Genomic DNA, 19,733 nt, shown 5'->3' on the forward strand with positions numbered 1-19,733 from the left:
AAAAAAAAAAAAAAAACTGATAAAACCAAGACTTTGGGAAACATTCTGTGAACTGACAAGAAAAAGAGAGAAACGTTTTGGAGGGTGTGTGGTGGATGTTTATCCAAGTGGTGTAAACCTAACAGCAAAGCAGTTAAAAAAAACTATAATGATATTTCTCATAAGATTTTGTTGATGCTTCTACGTTGCATTATATTTTATCCCGAGTAAAAAAAAAAAGTTATGAATTCCAAATTAAATGTTCCTCGAAAAAACTGATCAGCTTAGAAAGTAAAGTTCAACTAAAAATATAACCTTAAAACAACAATACCATTTTGATTTTATAAAAAAAAAGTCTTTACTTATTAATGTGTTCATTATAAGGGTTACATGTTCCAAAATGTTTCAGTGAGAGACTTTCTAGCTGCAATAGAAAATGAATTTACTTTAATACACAGTATATATGTACACACATTTTTATATATCTACAAGAAGTGACAAATGTAAATGTTGTAGATGCGCTCTGTGTGATTTACACAAACTGGAATAGGGAAGAGATTTCTGTGAACATGAAAATGTGAAAATAAATACATAAAGGCAATGGACTGCTCTTTCATAAGATCCTGTTCTCAGAGATTCCTCTCAGAAAAACAGCAGGATGCACAAAGTTATTGGATCATTTAGCATGTGAACTTAAATGAAGTCATTTAATGAATCCATATTCCAGGGATCCACGTGAGCGCCTCAATCTCATTTTCATTTCAACTTAGCTACGGTGTCAATTTCAGCACTTTTTTTTTTTTTTTTTACCAGCTGCAGGCGCCATCTGAAGTCTTTGCAACCCTTTCGCATCGTGTCTGACATGTGGGGTCATGGCCACCCACCAGCTGACTTAGCTCTCATTTATTTAACCATTTCAAAACTGTTTGTTCTGCTTTGTAGGAACTCAAAATAGATGGATTTTCCAGCATACACTGACATACCTATTCTAGGAGTTTGTGTGGGACGGTTATACAATGATATTGTGGCTACTGTTGAATCACTGACAGCAGCAATAATCTAAACTGTCTAGACTGTCAGTTTTTATGTGTGTTGGTGCTGCAGAGGGTTTGTTCCATCAACACAAATAAACACTTTTTTTTTTCACAGAGATTTGTGTTAGTCAGCAATCAGGTCAACATTATGTAAGGTTGATAATGAACCTGGGAAGTGTGAGTGAATTTAACACTAACAATAAGCAAGGTGAGATTTGTTAATATTGATGGACAAATAAACAAGGGGTGAAAAGGTTTTTCCTTTTTTTTCTGCTCATTAGCATCACACAATTTCTTATGTATTTCAACTAAAAATATATTTTCCTTTGCACTGCAGTTTTCCAGGTTCTAAAAGTCAACTCAGTTTCTTACAGGTTTGAGAACATCTTTGAAAAATCTCTCTCCACAGGGTCCAATAAGCATCAAAGACACTTCCCATGAAGCCCCATCAGCATTTTCTTTAAACCCCACTGACTTTATCTAACCTTTGACCTTACATAAATGTTGATTTTTACAGCTGAATGGTTTAGGGGGCCACAGGCTGTGTGCTGCCATGATCACAAAGTGATCAAATGAAAGCCGTCATCAAAGTGACACAGACTCACATGGATGTCAGGTGAGTCTGTACATTTCCTATTCTGTTTTTTTCTTCATGGACACATGATGGGGAAAAAATCTCTACCATTTGGAATAATTTAAATCATGTTTTCTTAAAAAACTACTTTCTAAGAGTAGGTATTATTATTGTATTATTTTTAAGCATCAAAAAGATAATGCTAAAACAGCTGCATGTTTCTTCTCTCTAAATCAAACATGTGGGCCATGAATACCATTGAAAGTCATCTTGGAACTTTTAATAGCCTTTAAAAATGTGCTTCAAGTACAGAAAAAAACAACTTTCTAGAAATAAAACTACTGTTAGCTCACTCTAGCTACATTTTTCCACTTTGATCTTCATATACCGACTCATTCCAGCTAGAGAAAGGCATAATATTTCTATATATTCCTGTCTAAATACTGTTAAAAAGATAATGTGCCTAGATAGATTTGTACTTATAACTAATCATCTCATTTGAATTGTTTTCACTGTGTTTGGGCAAGCAATGAAGTTACAGAGGAGTTTATTGTTTGATTTTTGCCAAACATTTCTCCTTTATATGTCCAAATCAAAAACCTTCCAAAGGTCTTGTTGTTCATTTTAGATGCAACAAGTCATGCCGTATTATCATGGCATTCTCCTAACAACCTTTCCAAGCAATCAGTACTTCTGCAGTCCTCTGTTCTGACCATTGCATTATGACTTTGGAGGGAGTTTTCTGGAAATGTTAATATTAATATGCGAGTTTAGATTTTTTTGCAAAAAGCCTTGTAGCAATTCTGAGTTTGATGAGCAGCAGTATTTTTGTCTGTGAGGTCATTGGTGATTTGCTTCCGTCTTGAAGTAACTCCTGCCACCACGGTCAAGACCACCAAAATGCCAAACATCCTGTTTTTATACTCATACCTCCTGTAAATCTTCATTAACAGCATCCCATTAAATACTCTCCATTAATAGAAAGTACAATCAGCAGTTTACTTTCACTCTGCTGTCTTATAAAGTGATACTACCGTCTCCAATTAAAAATATATAGAGAGAATTTAAAAGCAGAGAGCTACATCAATGCTACATAACACCGCACTTAAGCAAGTGAACAATTTCTTTGGAACAGATGTCGACAGAAACGTCTCGGATGTGAAAGTGAAGCCTTGATTTTCAGACAGCAGGATTGGTGGATGAATCACCATGGAAAGTTGTCAGGTTTCCAAGGGGAAGACTTTTTACATCATCGCCCTTTACAGGCGAAAGCTGTAAAGAGTTGTTACTGAAAGCAGACAGCTGGAAACATCTTGGTGTGAACTGATAAGGATGCAAAAGGCCCAACTTACACCAAGGTGCTGCTAAAAGGAAATTCTAACATCACACTGAGCAAAGCTAAGAGCAGACAAGGTTTGACATTTTACAATGATGGAAGCAGACTTCTTTGAGCAAATAGGATTTTGTCTATGTAAAGTTTTAAACTAAATGTTGAAACCTGGGGAGCAACTATTTGTTCAAGTCCCAAATATAACTAAAAATCTGTATTCGATATACTACATTTCTTTTTGATAACAATTTCAGCATGTCTCCACAGTGCAGGTGTTGTGGAACCAGAGCCAGACCATCTGCTGGTAAAAGTCCTGATTTGCACACAAATCAGGGCAAATCTCCAAAAAGATGTCCAAAATGAACGGATGCTAATGGCTGCTGTTGTACCACACACTGAACGTCTGATTATTATCTAAAATTGGTATTATTTTTGTCTGTGTTTAATCAAAACTTACAGGTACACATTTAAGATGACATTAACTCTGAGGTGTTTCTTAGACCGAGTATTTTTTTGTTTTCAATGAGCGATTATTCGTTTTTTTGAAATCAGAGTCATTTGGTCCGTCTAAAAAGATCTCTTTACACAGAGTGGATGTTTTCAACCCAGCAGCTTTAGGAACACAAAGATTGCTTGGTCATTTTATTTGGAACCTTTTTTGTATATTTTTTTAAAAGCTCAATTCAAATTCAATTCAATACATATCTTTATTAATCCCAAAGAAAACTTAAGTGTTGTGGTAATTCATACCATCCAAGTTTCTGCAGACTCACTGTAGATAATGATGGCTTGAACTCTTTACACAAAACCACCACAATTCATACCATAAAGCTGCATTTCAAATTTCAGAAAATATGCTGTGCCCATGCCTTTGTGTATGCCCCAAGGGATTACTTTGCAATTAAGGAAGAAAACACATCCACCTGAAGGTTTACAGGAAAAGTCAGTGCCTGCTTGGTTATTGTAGCTTGTACTTTGCAGCTCATGCTTGTGTAACAGTGATCCTACCTGCTCAATGCCAAATCCCCAAGACAGATGCAGTTATAACGGGTGTGAAACCTCCAAATGCAGCACAGTGCTCATTAAATGAACGTTTCCGCTCACCTTCTGACAAACCCCATTAAGGCTGTATAGTGCAGTCTTGTGCTCTACTATCAGGAGAGTGCTGTTGACATCTTTGGCTGTAATTGCTCCGATCTGTACCAGACAGCGTACATGCTAAAGAGGAGCCTCCGTTAATAATTAATGTTTGGTTTTCTGCCATAATGTCTGTGAAAGGGAGTAAAGTTTAAAAGCTCAATCTGAGGGGCAACACAATAAAGGAAAGTCCCCTGGAGATCTGTGGGAGGGAAAACATAAAAACACTCCCGTCCAAAGCACATAGCAGCAGAGAGGTTTGGGTTTCTCTGCAAAACAACATTAAAGCTGCTCCACAGGCTCCACACCTTCTAATGACAGTTTCAAAATGTTTTTTTTCCCTGTGATTTGTCTGCTAATCTGCTGTTATCACACTTACTTCGATCAAATATGTGCTGAGAAGAGGGAGGCAGTTGATATCTGTCAACAACAAACTGCACATGTTGACTTTATTTTCCAGTTATCCTAAAATGCCACACTGTGGAATAACTTTGCATATTCTTTCACACATTGATGCAAGACTTTTATGTTGATGTTAAATGCAAATATCGAATACTGACTTGATAAGAGGCAGTTCAACTATCTTATTGCATTAAACCATTTAAAATCAGAGGTCAGAAGCAGTCACTCTGAAACAGAGATGAACCATTTAATTAAGTCTAAACAAACTGGAATAATCTATCAGAGCTCCCAAGAATTATCTTGATAATGTTTCAATATCCAATCTGCTTTGTTTCTTAAGACTCTAAGGTAGAAAACAATTAGACACACTGATAAGTTTGAAAAAGGTTTATTGAAGGAGGCAAAACTGAAGGAGGGTTTGTAGTTAGATGTAACTTGGCATGAAATGGAAACAGCTTCATTTATAGAGTAACAAATCATTTAAGATGATATAAAAACAATATTTACAATTATAGAAATAACTTGAATTGTCAAGATAAAAACTAAACCTGTAGTTTGAAAAACCTAACATTTGCTTTTCTGCCAAAGTCTTTATTGCAAAGGGCTCCCAATTCTCCAAAATGTTTTTTGTTTGTTTGTTTTCTTTTGCTTTTGAGAACATAGGACCTTTTGGCAAACCTCTCTTTTTATTTTTGCAAGGATAAATCCCACGCTTTGATGCACATAGCTGACTGCACTCGTTTTTGTCAATACTTTTCAAAACAACGATATTTGTGCTACAAATGATGGTGGAGTGCATTTATGGCTTCAAGTAAAAGAAATTGCATTGCATTAGGACAAAATGTATACAATTTTGCCATATTTGTGTTATTTCTTCATGTTTGGCTTGTGGGTTTGATAGAAAACAAATCCTTTATAGTCAGCAATTCATAAAGGATGAAGATTCAAGCAGTAATAATGTAAAACAGTCTAATCACAAACTTACAGCAAACTATAAACTTAAAAAAAAACATCAACAACCCTCAAACTTATGATTAACAGAACTGTCTCACTTACTCTTGATATTATCAGGCAAGTGTCAAACAACATTACAACCTCAGTTTTTTTAAATGCATGCCCACATGTGGAGGTAATGAGATTTTTTGGTGCAAGATCCGAGCTGTGACAGATGTGGACTCAATTGCAGGTCATTAGTATCGTGTACACCCCAACTCTTTTTTTTTTTTCCTCTTCTTTGGTTGGCCAGGATGCAACTTTCCAGAGTTGCTGAAAGTTGTGAAAACTAAACATTTTACCATTCAGCCACTTGAGAAATACTGATTATTAAATTTGAGGAGTGGACTGTTGTGAATTTGTTGACGAAATGTTTTTCTCATTAATGTGTTTTTGTCATTTCTGCAAAGATCTCCATTCACAGCACTCTGTGAAAACACTAGAGGCCAAATTAGAATGATATTAAAGGATAAATGGGTTTGATCGTTTTCAAATCGTTTGTGATGTAATAGAGTTGGTGTTGCGTCCCTCATTGTACAGTAGAGGTCAGTGTTAAGGCAAAAATAAGAGGGTAATAATTAACGGTCCAAAGTTCTTGCAAATGCTGTCTTCAGTTACATCTCTATATTAATTGCTCGTAGGCAGAATAATTTCACAAATGAAAACTTTTTACATATAAATTTCTCTTCTGCTGTATTCCGAGAAGTCTTTAGGGAGCTGACTGTTTCCATAATAATCCTCTGTTAAGTATGAGTATGTTACTCATTCAACTAAAATATTATTTCAGCACTTTTTCCTAATGACTGTGTCTCACCAGCCTGACCAAAGACGTTTAGATTTTCCAATTTGCGAGTTTATCTTCCCGTTTGAAAGCTCCTCTTTCACTGATGCGTCTCAACTGTGTACAGAGCCTTATCAACACGTTAGAATATTGAAAAATCAATTTATTGTAGGATCTTTACCAGTAAGTGAAAAACATTGTATAGATTAACTGCAGTCACTGGTGTTTTCCACCCTTTATGCAGATTTTCTGCTTAGAATTGGATAAAACGTGAAATTTAAAATTAGAATATTACCTCAGAGCAATAAAAAAGGTTATTTAAATAATTAAAATGTAGGTTTAAAGACAATTAATACCTCCAGGTTGAAATTTCCAAAAGGTACTTTTAATGTGACACATGAGACCCATCTGAATGTATATTCAAATTTACTGAATATGACTGTATTAGAGGCTAAATTTAAATTCCAATAAGTAATATACTTGCAGAAACAGTTTTCCACCTGATCTTAAATGCCATAAACATAATTGTCTATGACTCGGCTTTCACCTCAGCAATCTTTTAAGACAAAGTAAATATGTTATTTTAATAGACTAGAACCTACAGATGAGCGATATAGTTCACCGACAAGGAAGTACAAAGAAGAATACACAGAAATTATGTGAAACAAACAAAATACCCAGGAGAACTCATTGGTGCATGAAACTAAATGTTTTCTTTTTCCTTTGGAGGTTATTTTTTCATGAATCATGTTTGTAAATGTGATCATTTTTTCAGTTTCCACTGAAATCCACCTTCTTAAATAAATTACAGATCACAGTAATCGTCCCCAATTGGCTGGAGACAAATAGGAAGGAGTCTTTCAACATACTGATCAACTTTTAATTGCCTAAAAGTGCTTGTTTTCTTTGTGGCTACCTCGTAGCAACTAATCTCTGAGGGGCTTTTACATTGTTTTTTCCATCTCCATTAAGTAAAGTTTTGCTAATAAGAATCATTGTTTTTTTCTGATGTGGATTTTCATCTAACCACTATAAATGGAGAGAAAACAACTTTAATAACTTTTCACTAAGACTCCATGGTTTATGCAGACATAGATGAAAATCACAACTCCAAGAACTATTGTAAACATACAAAACATCAATGTAAATTAACTGTAAAAGCATGTTTGTTGCTCTCTTTTTGATTTTGCTTAAATTATGATTTCCAGCAGCTTCTGTAGCAACCAGCAACCTCCACCTCCCCCAGCCTAACCCACACACACACACACACACACACACACACACGCTCTTTGGCTCTCATTAGACCAGCTCCAGCTCAGACACAGACATGTAGCACCCTTGAGCCACCCCCACAGCAGAGTGTGTCTGGTGGCAATGCAGACGCTCCTGTAAGCCACTGCAGGACATGGTGGCACCGCTGCCATGGACAGTCTGTGAAACAACTCTGGAAAGTCAGAGTGCCGAAAAATGTGAACTTTTAATTGCTCTCTTATGGCGATAAACTAGGGATTAGTAGTGGGGGATACAGATTTAAAATTTTATCGTGATGTTTTGTGGTACTATTCAAGTAGGGATAAAAGTGACAGGTACTATTCCTAACTTCTTTTTTTAAGTAACTGTATGGCTGTGATTTCACGACACAGCAATCACAGCCCCACAAACACATTTATTACTTCTCTTAACAGCAGGTTCTTCAAGTCCTGTAAACTGGTAGGTGGTACTTCAATGGGTAAGACTCATTTGTCTTCGTTTCCACAAATTCTCAAATTGAATAAAGTTTGGGGGCATTTTTTATAGGTCATTTTAATACTTCACATGTCTTGTTGTGCTCCTCTGAAACATTTTGCGTTGTGACAGGGAACACTGTCCTGCTGAAAGATACAGTCACCAGGAAATGATTTCAGTGAAAAGGATTTTGATGGTCTGAAACAATGCTTAATAAATTATACATGTTAGAGTAGCATGTACACTGATGGCAGGACCCAATGTTTCCCAGCAGAATATTGCCCAAAGCATTACTCTGCCTCTTACATTCGTTCTACGGTTCCCATATCTGGAGTCTCTATGTCAATATAATGTTACTGACAAGAGTAAAAAAGTAGAAAACAGATTGAAATCCATACAAGCTGCATTCAAGGATTCAATTATTTATTTTTTGTTTTATTATTATTAATTATTATTATGGCTGCTGGAGAATGCAACTGGGAAGAAAATACATAATACAACAGGTATCAAGTGTTGTATCAGGAAACTCATACAGATTACATAAACACTCTAAAGGATCTAAGCAAAACGATTAAGCCGTCACTAGTTTGAACCTTCTCTGGCATCAGGTAACTTTTTTATCATTATTTCCACATTAGAGTAACATTCATCTGCCAGATCTGATGTTAGTCAGTTAATTTTATATATGACATCAAAATACCCAAATAAGTCTGATTAATGAGGCTTTAGTCGAAGTAAAATAACCAACTGTTAGAATGATTAAGAAACATGTATTAGGAATATTTGTTTTTCATGATTAAAAATTCTGAGATTATCTTGCTGCCTTGGTCTTTTGTTCTGTGCAAAGTGACATCAAAAATGATGGATTCATAGTTTTCTTATCTTTACCGTGTTGTTCATTACTTTTTATTTGATCAATCATATGCCATATCTTTCATCCTTGTGCGTGTCTCTAATCACAAATTTTTTTCAAGTGAGTGGGAAGAAGAAAAGTGAGGAATTGAAATTGAATCTGCCGTTTAATGCCTACCACCTCCCCTTTTCCCTCCATTTATGTGCTTGTGTCTGTGTTCAGTGCCAAGCATGATCTTGAGTCAAGATCATGCAGTTCCTTTTGACGCAGGAGTTAAACCCCCATATGTTAAGGTTTTTGGTACTATTGTCTTTTAGCATTTAAAATTATTAAAGTAAATTTAAAAACAAAATTCAGGTTTTTTTATTCTAAACACCCTCAAAGCATGCACACATACATACTTAGTATGTTTTCTTAATTATTTTTACAAGGACCTTGTGTCGACTTTCATTCATTTTTTAATTAATTTCTATAGCCTAACACTGGCCATTACCCTAATCCTAACCTAAACTCAATTCACAATGTTGTCCTAAACATAACCCTAATCCAAAAACTCCTCTTCTTCTTATGGGGCCGTGCTTTGAACCCCATAAGGAACAGCTGGTCCCCACAATGTGGTATGCATTAGGAAAATGCTCCTTTCAGTGTACCACATAAAAGACTACACACACACACACACACAACCTTACACTGATCTAGTAAAAAGATCTTTGCCCATGTATGACTGCACTCATACACACACTCTCTAACCTCTTGACTTTGCTAAAGATAAGCAACTGTTTTGTGCTACTATTTGCGACTATTTCTATCTGTGAGAAGCATACATCAGGAAAATTCCCACAACTAATTTTGGTTCCCATTAAGATCATGACCCACGCTTTTAAATCATGCCTGAAAGTTGGGGTATTTCTGGGTCACCACAGGTTCTTTTCAAGAAACAAACTATATTTATATAAACAATTCATTCATTTTTAGAAGAGTGTTTACACTTCCTTTGGGTCAATGTAGCCGTCACATTTTTGAGTAAATATTTTAAGTGTCAGTTAGGAATGTTACAGCATGTATAAGGTTAGATATTTGAAACCTTTCTGCTCTCTAAAAGATCCCCAGTGGGACATCTTAAAAATTTGTTCCCACCTGCTGGTTGCATTGAATACCTGGGATATTTTTATGTTAAGAGAACCACTAAAATTATCCCGACCCCACTGAGGGACAAGGGTGTTCAGAAAATGGATGGATGGAACCACTAAAATTAATCATGCTGAGCAGACCAGAGCCAGTGCACATTAACTACTTAATCCTCATGATGGTCCACCAGGAAGCATTGTCCACCATGCTTCCTGTTTGCACATCAGGCCACAGAATAGTGACATTTGTTGAGTATCAATGACATTCAGGTCAGATGAATGCGACCTGACCGTAGACTCTAGTACGTATGGGATCTTTTCTGAGATCCCATACGTATCGGATTTAGGACCACTTATCCATGTGATCTGGATATGTGGTCCACAGTTCATATTTTCAAAAAATATAAATATACTGTATTGTTCAGATTGTCATGAAAAGATCCGATGCATGTTGCATTAAGGCAAAAAAAAAATGGATTTGGCTCAGTTCAAGCTGCAGTGTGAATGTAGCAACCTCTTTGAAAAATAAAACCTGAATGCTCAAGATTAGCATACCATTCCCCAGAGTTGCACTAACCTCATTCTGCTTCACATTACTTCCTTGTCTGCTACTCAAAGCATAAGCGTCTTCCAGGCATTCTAGGATAATTCAATTATTCCTTAAAGCTTACTCAATGGTTTCAGTGTGTTCCTGCATTTTGATCAAATAACTAAAGCTCCAACAATGATAATGTAATACTTTCCCCTCAACTCTCCAACTATGTGAAATGTTTTTATTAGTTTGTCTCCTGAATATCTCTTTCTTGTATATCTGTATTTTGTTTGTTTCAGGTATCCTTCAGTCATCAGCAATGCATTTATTGGCTATGAGAGAATCTAAAAATAATGCAGGTTTACAGCTCATGGTGGTAAGAACCCAATTATGGATTTTTCAAGGAAAAATCCTTAAAAGGGGGACATGTTATTCAAAATTTACATTTTGCACATTTTTGTACTTCCATTTGGGTTTCTGCTGCTTCTGAAAACAGCCCAAGTACTTGGAGGAGGTGGGGGGCGACCCGACGAGGTTGAAAATTGACCCATTTCAAAAACCTCTGGAATGTAACGTCACAAATCAGTAGGCACTTCCTGTTACCTAGCAACCCCAGCGAAGCCTAGCCCATCACCTAGCAACTCAAACTCAGTTCCAGCACGTTTGGACAGCTGGTTTCAACGTTTGCACTCATTTTCACGTGTGAGTGCAAACGTTGAGTTGGGAGGGGGGGCGTCAGTTTATTTGGATTTAAAGTGACAAAAAGCCCCAAAACAGCTCATTCTGAACGGAGTTCAATAGGCCGAACTGATCAGACTAAAATCTCATTATCTAAGAATGATTTTCTGTAAAAAAAAAATAAATAAAAATAATAATATTTTAACTTGTTCAAGGAAGCATAACAGGTCAACTTTAAGACATTTTGTCATGTCATTGTGCAGTATGGAGCCACAAGGGAAACTATTTGAAATGACATAACCCAAGAGCTAGCATGTAACATCAGTTCCAGCACCACAAAAAGTATATACTTTATTATATGTAATGTTACAATATACCATAGATGACCAACACATAGAAAACATAAATCTGATAAATGGAGCTGGATAGGGCAAACAAAGCAATGTGTACCTAGTTGCCACATCCATGAGAATGTTTATGTAATCCATAATCATAGAGTGAACTTACATTAGATGCAGAGGCTGCAAAAATATGCTTTAAATGAAGATAGAATGTTGCTTTTAAACTAATGCTTAGAATTACATTGTGATTCATCCACCAAGCTCATGTAAGGCTCCTATATATTTTTTCCTATTATAAATGCCTCTGGGCTGCTCACTGAATCTGACTGAGCCTGTTTCCCTCTCAATCCGTTTTTAGACACTTTGGGAGCATAAAGAGAACGCATCCAGGTGGGAGAGAGCCTGAGCTGTGCTGAGACTCAACAATGCTCATAAAATGTGAACAGAGAACACATGTTGGAGATTATTAGCCTAATGGATGCAGGTTGTAGGAGACAGCATGATTTAAATGAAGCAGAAAAATTACTGCATAACTGAAGGGTTCTTTCCAAAAGCTGCATTAGTCAGAGCCGACAGCTGGAGTTTCAGTGACATTAAATAAAAGCACAATATAGATATCTGGTTAGCATAAAAATAATTTTTTTTTTATTCTCTACCTCATGTAATGAACCCTAAGTGTGCAGATGACATTGCATATGGATTTAAGATTTTTTTCCCACATAAATGGGTCACATTTTCAAGTATCCAACTGTAGATCTTGACTGATTCTTAATTACCCAAAACAAGCAAAATGTTAAGAGTTTGAAAGCGCTTTTATGTTTCATAACAATTACATGGAATGATGGAAACGTATGCCGTTATTGAGTTAAATGTTTCTAATGAAGCATAAACATGTAAAATGCTTTTGTTGAATACATGAAGTTATTTGAAAATTATAGCAAAAATAAAAGCATCAAAAAATGAACAACATAAAATCATCTGATGTACCAACTGAACAGGAATGAACAAAGTATGGCATATCTTTTTAATTCACTCATTTCTGTCCACATTTAAATAAGTTAGGTTTCCATTGAGAAAAATTGACAGATACATTTATGCATAGCACTGAAGCAAAACTAGGCCTGCATTTTCTGAAGTTCAATCCATACCAGCATCCTCATAACTTTCTGTCGAGCCAAAACTGAAATAATATTGAGGCCCTGCATGTCAGTGTGGTCCATAAGCCACATCTGTCCATAAGTCTTATCTGTGGCAGGTAAGACAGCCCTGCAGAGGTTAGTGATGGGAGCTGAAAAGGTCATTAGAATACCCTTACACTCTGTCCAGGATCTGTTTCAGAGCAGCTGCTCTGAACAGGACTCCTGCCCCCTCGCCTTGAACTTATTTAACCGTCCCCATCATGCAAATGGTAAGGCAGAAAACTACCAAACTGCTGTGCAACATTTTATGCCTCAAGTTGTTACAATACTGAACTGCAAAACTATCACTTTCATTATTATATCATATCTGCTTTGTGTTTTTTCAATCCATGTTTTTTTTTTCTTTTATTCATCATTTATTTCTCATACTGCCGTAGTATAGGGGAATTTTTCTCCCATAATCCAAGAGCACACATTTTTAGTTTGAAAGCAATATTTCATGTCTTTCTTCAAAAAACTTGTAATGCTTGAACTCAAAACTTCTCGTGCTCATACTTGGTCTCGGCTCTGACTCTGCTCGCTCACGAAACATTTTCTGCTTCTTCTTGGGGGAAAAAAATGCACCATTGCCTGGCAACCTCTCAGCCAATAGAATAAAAGTGTTGTACTGGGTGCGTTTGTTTCCTTCCAGTGGGTGTGCCTACTATCGATTGTCGTAACCTGCGGCACCCACGTTCGGTGATAACGGTTCGTTTTCACTCAAACCCCACAGAAGAGTAACTAACCTTTTCCAAAGAAACCTTTACCCATCGGTCGGGTTTGTTTTCACTCAAACCCAACCGAAGAGTGGCCCAAGCTCTTTACTCTTCAGTTGGGTTTGCTTTTACACCTTCCCTTTAACAGGAAGACTTTCCAAAGAAATGTTAACCCTGCACTAGTTGTTTAAATTGGTTAGAAGTTAAGTTAAAGCAATGACTCCTATTGAGGATCCATCTGGTGACAACGGAGAGGAAAAACTTCCTTTTTACAAGAAAACTTTCCAAATGAAATTAAAACTGCACCAATTTAAATTAAAGTTATACAAGTAATCTGAGGCAATGTGTCATGATGAACATGCATGTGGAGACAGTACAAAGAAAAACTTCCCTTTAACAGGAAGTCTTTCAAAAAAAAATGGTTACCACTGTACCAGTTATTTAAATTGGTAAAAGGTTAAAGGTTAAGCTAAAGCAATGACTGCATCTGGTGACAGAGAGAGGAAAAACTTCCCTTTAACAGGAGGACTTTCCAAAAAGAAAATCTTCCTTTTAACCGGAAGACTTTCCAAAAAGTGTCTAACACCGTAACAATGATTTAAATTGGTTAGCAGTTAAGTAAGCTAAATTAATGCCTCATATTGAAGATGCATAGTGACAGTGGAGAGGATAAACTTCCCTTTAAAAGGAAGGACCCTCCAACAGAACCAGAGGCTGACTCTGTATGAAAGGCCACCTGTCACAACCCCCGGGGGATTTGAAAGGACAGAGTAAAAACAGAGACAGAAAAAGAAAAAGAGCTGCTCCAGGAGTATTTATATAGGAGAAAAAAAAGTTAGCTGTAGTAGAAGCTCCTTTGGTGGCTTTATCTATGACGGGGGGAAAAAACTGTTATTTGCACCAAAAGGTCCGCCAGTAGTTTACTCTAGGAGAGAAACTGGGTTAAAAACAGACTTAAAACACTGAAGGACAGTTCCCAGTCGATCCTCCCTTCAACTGAAAATCTGCAAATAAGGGATTACAGTGTGAACATAACTTCTGTCACCCAAAAACATGTGATATTAATCAGAAATACAAGTATTAACTTAATGCATCTGTATTAATGTCAAAATAACCACATTAAATTAATAAGTAGGTACTCATCAATGTTTATTAAGCCTAAACTGAATCACTTCCTACAGCCTTTAAACTGTATTTGCCAAATCCTTGGCAGCAGTCTTTCTTTCACACTAGTGACTTTAAACCAAGAACTTAAGATTCTAGATATATCAAATTCTAGTTACACCTAAATCTCCACAAGTCACAAGACCACACCAACTGCTTCAAACAGCACTAAAAAAAAAAAAAAAAAAAAAAAAACAAAGACTGCAGAATCCTTCTCAGCTCATTGACTCTCAGCAAAGAATCAAACCAAAAAAGCATTCCATGAGGCCTAGCGTTGGCCTTCAACAAACATTAGCATCAGCAGCGTAGCATAGCAAAACCCGCAACAGCTCCTACCCCGAGATGTCTTCTGGACCCGCCACTGGAACAGTTGCTTAACCTAACCAACCTTTGATGGATCGGGCGGATCGCCAGGCACTTTGTAGGGATTCCTCAGCTTGATGGAAGCGATCCTCATCTTGATTGTAGTAAATCCATAATCGATCAACTGCTAGCCATCTTTAACTTGATTGTAGTATATCCATAATCGATCAACTGGTAGCTCCAAATGCCATTATTTCTCCTCAGATGTTTCAGGGACGCCACCAGCCAAACAAACCACCACTGAGAAGCCATGGTCGGTCTCTTGTTTGCTGCTCCGTTTCACAAAAATGGCTTCAATAATGTAATCGGGGGGAAAACAAACTTAGAATAAGGTTTCCCAAAAATAACGAATACCGAATAACCAACGCAGCGATTTCAAACATGGCGCTCCCGCGGCTTACTCGTCAAACCAGACCTCGATCAACACTGACACGATTTTAGCTGAATCCGCAAAAGTTTTCAGCCATTAGGCTGGGCGTCCACCCGGATTCCTCATCTTGGGAGATCAGGAAATGTCTTTTTTTAATCCGGGTTACAAAGTTCATGAATGTCAAACCGCTAGTTTTGTGTCTCCGTGCATTCAGGTCCAAGCCGCGCATTTTTTAAAAACACTTGCGTCGAAGCTGCGTCATATTTCGTCCAGCATGGCGCATGCCCCTCACGCTTATTAATGACAAATATGGCGCCGTTCGCCACGGTTGCCAGATTTGACATTTTACTAGGTAAAACCCGTAAAACCTGCCCAACTGCAAAAATCCCAGCCTCTAATAAAACTCATATTAATAGCGCTATATGTTTTATCCAAGGGCGTAGGTTCGGTCTAAGTTTTGCTGGGGACCTTGACCCCCCCCCCTCCCCCCGGCAGCACAGTGAAATGCCAAAGAGCACCGAACATTTTCGAGAAGGGGGGGGAAACCACATTGGCTTAATAACCCCTCCCCCCAACCATAACCATATCATACATCTTGTGTATACAACCAGATACAGTCATACTCAGCAGATCAGTTCAAGAACACTTTACTTTTTCCTTTACAAAATTCAGCAAACGTTACAAGTAAGATCTCCNAGCAGACCAGAACCAGAAGATCTGAGGGGTCTAGACGGTTGGTACAGCAATAACAGATCTTTAATGTATTGTGGTGCTAAACCGTTCAGTGATTTATAAACTAGCAACAGTATTTTAAACTCTATTCTCTGAGCTACCGGGAGCCAGTGTAGGGACTTTAAAACTGGTGTTATGTGCTGGTTTTAGTGAGAACGCGAGCAGCAGCGTTCTGGATGAGCTGCAGCTGTTTGATTGATTTATTAGTCAGACCTGTGAAGACGCTGTTGCAGTAATCAATGAGGCTAAAGATAAACGCATGGATGAGTTTCTCTACATCGTGCTGAGACATTAGTCCTCTAATCCTGGAGATGTTCTTCAGGTGATAGAAGGCCGACTTTGTGACTGTCTTAATGTGGCTCTGAAGGTTCAGGTCAGAGTCCATCACTACTCCCAGGTTTCTGGCCTGATGACTAGGTTTTAGGTGTAATAACTGAAGCTGTGCACTGATTCTAGTTCGCTCCTCTTTAGGTCCAAAGATAATAACTTCAGTTTTATTTCTGTTAAGCTGGAGAAAGTTTTGGCACATCCACACATTTATCTGTTCTAAGCATCTGTTCAGTGATTGGATGGGTTCAGAGTCACCTGGTAGCATCGTGATGTAGAGCTGTGTATCATCCGCGTAGTTATGGTAGCTGATCTTATTTCCTGCTATAACCTGAGCCAGTGGGAGCATATAAATATTGAAAAGAAGGGGACCTAGGATTGAACCTTGGGGTACCCCACATGTGACCTTTGACCTCTCTGATGAGAAGTTTCCGATTGAAACAAAGAAATCCCTATTTTTATGTAAGATTCAAACCAGTGCAGCACTGGACCGGAGAGTCCAACCCAACTCTCCAGTCGATTCAGTAAAATGTCTTGATCAACAGTGTCAAAAGCTGCACTGAGGTCCAACAGAACAGAACAGAACCACTAACTGAACTTTATTTCCTGGTCAGAATCCAGAGCTGTGCAGATTATTGCCAACTTCAGGTGTGATCTCTACAGAAACAGAGACACTCGGCCTTCAGCAAACCACCAGTCACCAGACACTGTTCTGTCGGAAAATCATATTATCTTTCAAGCCCCTTACTTACCTACCGACATTTACTTAAAAGAAAGTTGTGAAATTACAAAATAAAAGCAGAATCTTCTTCCACATTTAAATTTTTGAAATAAAAATTCAACTTAAAATAGCTGTAAAACTGAACTGATGATGTGCAGTTGTTGCATGCAACTGTGAAATGGAGAACTAAAAAATAAGCCTTTAACATAACATTTAAAATAAGCAGAATAGCTTTCAAGATGTTCCAGAACCAAATGTATCCCGTTAATCAAACTCTCAATATTTTATGCAACTCAGATCCTTTTCATTTACATTCATTTAGTGTCTTTACTGTGCAAAATGACATTGAATTTTCCCCATACGAAACACTTGCTATCTTGTTTTTATGCCCTCATTGATCCTTTCTTTGCTCAGTGTGTCAAATGAGCCATAGGAAAAGCATTCTGTTCATGTGCTTTCACTGTGATATTCTCTGATGATATTAACAAGAGGAAAAAGTCCAAAGTATGAACAAGGGATTTCAAACAACTCATGAGAAACTTCTTCTGTGAAAGAAAATATCTAATTTAGTGTAGACTTTGAACTTTGAAGATGTGCAGAAATGTTTAAGTAATTGGGGGGAAACACAAAGCTTCTTAAATCATTTTTAGATTGAGACTAAACCCTTTAGGGGAAAATGGGATGTTTTACTGTAAACCAAAATGACTCAATCACAGTTCTCGATTTAACTGTACCCACTGATTGGCAGCAGAATCGCATAATGGGCTGTGACGTACAGCAAATCAGACGGATCAAAAGGTGATCCAGAAGTCTGTGGGAATCCAGATCCTCGTCGAGATAAAGCGACAGAGTGAAAGCATGAGTGGTTGTGTGGGCTCTAACATGATGAGGCTCAGAGCTCTTTCCCCCTGGAGGATAATGGGCTGAAAAGTGGAGGGACTGAACACAAGGAAGGCGCACACAGAGAGCGGCACGGCTTTTTCCTGAAGCAGCGGCGTCTCCCACTCGCCCTGTCTGTGCGCACAGAATGAATATTTTCTTCAACTTGAGGGGGACTATTGTAAGACAAATAGCAGAAGACAGAGCTGTTGCAGGTATGTTTTGAGATAAATTACTTTTATTGTCGTGTGTTCAAGCAGAAGTTGTTGCAGACCTGTGGCTTTATAACTATTATTGAATCACAAAGGTGAAACAAATAGTAACTTGCAATTTGTGCGTTGCTTCTATTTTGGGGATGTTTTTGATTAAATCTGGGTTTAAATGTTTTATGGTTGCATTTACGCAGTAATATTTCTTGATGTAGAACCGTAGTTGCACTTTCCATCTTTACCACCAGATGACTCTGACTGATGTGGGCATAATTTGAATTTAATGGAGCAACACTGATATTTCACTCTGTTACAGTAACAAGAGGAAGCAGGTTTTTTTTCATACAATAATCGAGATGAGTACTTCAATGAATTACCGCAATAATGTAAAGCTAACTCATTCCACTAAAAGCCCTTTTATGAGAGAATCCCTCTCAACATGAAACGCAACAATTTCCTCAGCAGAAAACGCACTACGTCAAGGTTGTCCAGTAGGTGGCGAGACTCCAGCGAGTGGCTTCAGGTTGGGAAATCAGCAGCCTTACCCCCGCTGTGACTGTTCAAGGGAGGAAAAAAAATGCTGATGCGGACAGGGATGCATGAAAACCGGGAGGACAAGCCGCTTACATGACGTCCCTGTGTGAGATGCAGAGACAACATGGCAGAGGACTCCAGCGGAGAAAGCTCCAAGATGCGGCTCGGTTTGCAGCTGCTTTTCTAGATCAAGCGCGGTTGTTATATAAGCGCGGCTGAAAACGGTCACACAGAGAATGCGAGCTAATTGGAAAGAAGGAAAATGGAGAAATCAAGTTTTAACCTTCAGCACGTGGACTAAAAATAGCGTTAGGTTAACACGATACATCCGTCCGCTAAGTTACGTAGTTGGTCAATAGTAGCAAACAAAGTTGTTGCTAAGCGACGGCGAAGTCTTGACCCCAGCGGTGCATTGGTGGGTCGCGCATTGATATTTAAATTAACTGTGAAGTGTGCAGGTAAAAGCTGTACCCTTTAGGAAGTACGTCAACCAATCAGCTTTGAGTGCTGGGATTATTATTTTTTTTATTTTTTCCAACTAAAACCAAACCTGCGGGCCCGTATGTAAATATGCCAAACTGACCGAACAGAACTACGTGTTTCTTTTTGTGAAAAGGATTAACGCTGGATTTGAATGAACCGAATCTTGAAGGAAACTCCGCTGGACTGAGTTCCGGATCTGGATTCCTCCCCCGTACCTCAACCATCATGTAACTGTCACCGTTTAGACATGACAGAGCATTCGCTGGGATTTGTTGATGGAAAACAGACTGCGTTATGGAGGCAGTGGTGTATGCACAGTTTATTTAAAGCAGGTTATCTAAACCGAACCTGTGTTTAGGATGATGGGACCTCGGATTGAAACAGGGACACTTCTAGGGGGACACCTTTAGGTAAACAAAGTTACTCTAAGAACATTATGCATGTTTTCTGGTGTTTTATCGGCCACAACATTTCCGAGATAGGTGTCTGTATTACTAAATATAATATCTTTCTTGTATTATTATTATTATTATTATTATTATTATTATTATTATTATTATTATTATTATTA

The 19,733-nt window shown here is 37.8% G+C and overlaps 1 protein-coding gene across 18 annotated transcripts in view; it reads left to right on the forward strand.

Annotated features, from left to right (window-relative positions):
• The first annotated feature begins 17,872 nt into the window (after positions 1-17,872).
• kcnt1b (potassium sodium-activated channel subfamily T member 1b) overlaps positions 17,873-19,733 on the forward strand; it is a 76,380-nt gene continuing 74,519 nt past the window's right edge. For 10 of the 18 annotated variants that reach the window (XM_016674230.1, XM_016674231.1, XM_016674235.1 and 7 more), the window contains exon 1: positions 17,873-18,151. In XM_016674230.1, the coding sequence (XP_016529716.1) occupies positions 18,085-18,151 (67 nt within the window). In that variant the 5' untranslated portion in view covers positions 17,873-18,084. Of the gene's footprint in view, positions 18,152-18,572; positions 19,573-19,733 lie in introns of those variants that run through there. The other 8 variants (XM_016674237.1, XM_016674238.1, XM_007557797.2 and 5 more) reach the window with 2 other exon arrangements.

The sequence above is a fragment of the Poecilia formosa genome, unplaced genomic scaffold (genome assembly GCF_000485575.1).
Source record: "Poecilia formosa unplaced genomic scaffold, Poecilia_formosa-5.1.2 Scaffold92, whole genome shotgun sequence".
In the NCBI taxonomy this organism is placed as follows: Eukaryota; Metazoa; Chordata; class Actinopteri; order Cyprinodontiformes; family Poeciliidae; genus Poecilia; species Poecilia formosa.